The sequence below is a fragment of the Montipora capricornis genome, chromosome 7 (genome assembly GCF_036669925.1).
Source record: "Montipora capricornis isolate CH-2021 chromosome 7, ASM3666992v2, whole genome shotgun sequence".
In the NCBI taxonomy this organism is placed as follows: Eukaryota; Metazoa; Cnidaria; class Anthozoa; order Scleractinia; family Acroporidae; genus Montipora; species Montipora capricornis.
In genome coordinates, this window is record NC_090889.1 from 15,596,737 (window position 1) to 15,599,236 (window position 2,500).

General features: G+C 39.3%; 2 protein-coding genes across 11 annotated transcripts in view; both read right to left on the bottom strand.

Moving 5' to 3' along the window:
* The window catches only part of LOC138058286 (uncharacterized), a 187,620-nt gene that overhangs the window by 104,679 nt on the left and 80,441 nt on the right, over positions 1–2,500 (bottom strand). The window lies entirely within an intron of this gene.
* LOC138058288 (angiopoietin-1 receptor-like) overlaps positions 1–2,500 on the bottom strand; it is an 80,073-nt gene that overhangs the window by 52,046 nt on the left and 25,527 nt on the right. The window contains exons 12-15 of one of the 2 annotated variants that reach the window (XM_068904214.1): positions 2,181–2,251; positions 1,723–1,763; positions 1,373–1,469; positions 1–658 (exon numbers count right to left, since the gene is read on the bottom strand). The exon at positions 1–658 is cut by the window's left edge and continues 1,439 nt beyond it. The exons of the other annotated variant lie outside the window; for it this stretch is intronic. Coding sequence (XP_068760315.1) covers positions 568–658; positions 1,373–1,469; positions 1,723–1,763; positions 2,181–2,251 — 300 coding nt within the window. The 3' untranslated portion in view covers positions 1–567. The remainder of the gene's footprint in view (positions 659–1,372; positions 1,470–1,722; positions 1,764–2,180; positions 2,252–2,500) is intronic. 2 annotated transcript variants of the gene reach the window in all.

A 2,500-nucleotide genomic window follows, 5' to 3' on the forward strand; every position in this document is an offset into this window, starting at 1 on the left:
CCTCGGCTCTGCACGCACTGTTTAAAAAGGCCAATCACAGTAAAGTCATTGTCTAACGAAGACAAATAAAGCAGTAAAACTGTATTTAAATCGTACAAATTGATGTAAATTTTTGTAAATCCGAGTCTCCTGCTCAAGGGTTCGTTGTAAAAATAGAAAGATACGCGCAAAGGTTGGCTCAAAGATCTACTGCATATAGAGGCTCCTGCTAATGGGCTCCTGTCGTATGCTAAAACCCATACCCCACCCACCCCCTTAACGGACACACGACTTTCATCCTTCCCTTGTCCCTACAAACATCCCATCCCCATCCCCTCGAAACCACACATACTGACACACACATACACATCAATGGTTCCCTGTACGTACTTTGTAAGGCTACAACTGTCCAAAACAACTGTTAATGCCTTGATTAAATGAAGTATACGAATGGCCTTTTAATCCCCGAATGTGTTTGCGCAAAACGCTGGCATGCAAGCAAGACGTGCTACACAATACGGAAGTAATTGAGCACTAAAGTCAAAACTTTGGTGAAGGTAACCATGAACTTTAGAGGTCACAAGGACACTAGATCATGGCTTCCAGTCGTTCTACTAGTTTTTCGAAGGATGGTCGGAGTTTGGGATTCGGGTTCCAACAGTCTCTCATAACTTGGTACCTACATGTAAATAAAAATAATAATAATTAATGTTGCATGTGATGAACACTGAGTACGGCTCTAATATTGGCTATACAATTTGATATCTTTCGCTTTGATATGAATTCCCGAATTTAGGACCGTAATTGCGTTCGGCGTTAGGAGAATTTTTGGCAAGGGACATTTTTTTAGTAATAACCTCTCAGACAATTTAAACAATTCTAGTTTTTGAACAATTTAGTTTTTGTGACATCACCACCTCTTTACTCCAAACGTTCCATTTTTAGCCACATTCGACAAAAGTACTATGCCTCATATATTACTACTTTCGAAAGACGTATATAAATGTATCGTCTCCATGGCATCTCGGCTCGTCTAGTTATTCCAACTTCCAAAGTTCTCCCAATGACGCACTTCATATTTAATGATTACTCCCAGTAAAGTAGCTAAGTTTTTTTTTTTTTTTTTTTTTTTTTTTTTTAAATGGTTTGAGCCCAGGAGTCATGTAATTAAGTAGAGTAAGATTGCCGGGTGAGTGTAGTCGTGAGAAGGACTGTTTGAGATGGCATTGACTGACGTTTCGACAACCTAAGCGGAAGTCATCTTCAGAGTCAATTGACTCTGAATCTAACTGTTTAACGGTTTTGGATTATTCCAGATCCTCCCGCGCCCGTTCCGTTGGACAAAGGTAACGGAGGCTCTGGGAACGAGATTGTTGATTAATAGTGTCCTTACATAGCATCTGAACATCCACTGGGCTTCTCCAGCCGGTACCCCTTCTTCAGTTCGGTCATAATTTCCTGCGTTGTCATGCCTGCATATGGTTTGAGTCCTGGTTAAGAGAATTACGGCGAGAAAGTGTCAGTAGGCAGTAATAATTTATGCTAGTGCTCGTTAACGATATAACGAGCGCTCTGATTGGCTAATTTTGCGGTATCATTCTACCATAATATCAACGTGCAGTTGACAAATTATGTTCGGTCAATACGGCAAAGCAGGGGGGTGGATTATTTAGTGCAAACTAGCAAACAAACACAGTCATTCAAAGAGTATGAGCAAAAACGAATGACGAAGAAATGACATACCTCCAGACTCTATTTCCCAAAGAAGAACTCCATAGGACCAACTGCGTAACAGAAATTTAAACCATGCATGAGAAATTAAAAGCAAAGTTTAAAAAAATAAAGAAAGAAAATAGAACTCGCACTTCAATCTTACGATCAAAACTACTTTCTTATAACGCGATGAATTTTTTTGCTGTCGTTGATATTAAATCTTGTACTAAAAGATAAGACCAAACACTCAAACCATCGTCTCCGAATCTCGCTCAATCTCGGTCTTGTTTTATTTTTAGCGGCCGCTAACTATCAAGCTTAGCTATGTGCAGCTCTTTATTTAACCACAACACACGTGCATAATTTTAATTATAGTGTGTTGTGCGTTGTTAGGCGTGCGTGTGCTATGCATATTTTAAAATATGTAATAATCATGACCTAATTAGGATTGTGAAAAAAGTGAGGCATTTCTTTTTCTCGTAACTTACATGTCTGATTCCACAGTGAACACATAAGTTTCCAATGATTCAATAGCCATCCATTTAACTGGAAGTTTTCCCTGTAAAAAAAAAAAAAAAAAAAAAACACCACAAATATGTAAATTTCACCTGTTAAATTTAGAAAAGAGTAAAGTCGGTGGTTCCTTCAGCTACGAGGCTGGTATCAATGGAAGCCGACGGTGCGCCCTTTGCACCCCTCATGCTGTCAGTGCTTCATTTTAAATGTATTTAAAGCTGTAGCTACACGGATCAGAGGAAAAGTCGAAACAGGCGTTGAAGTCGAACCGGAGACTTCTTGCATCGAAAGC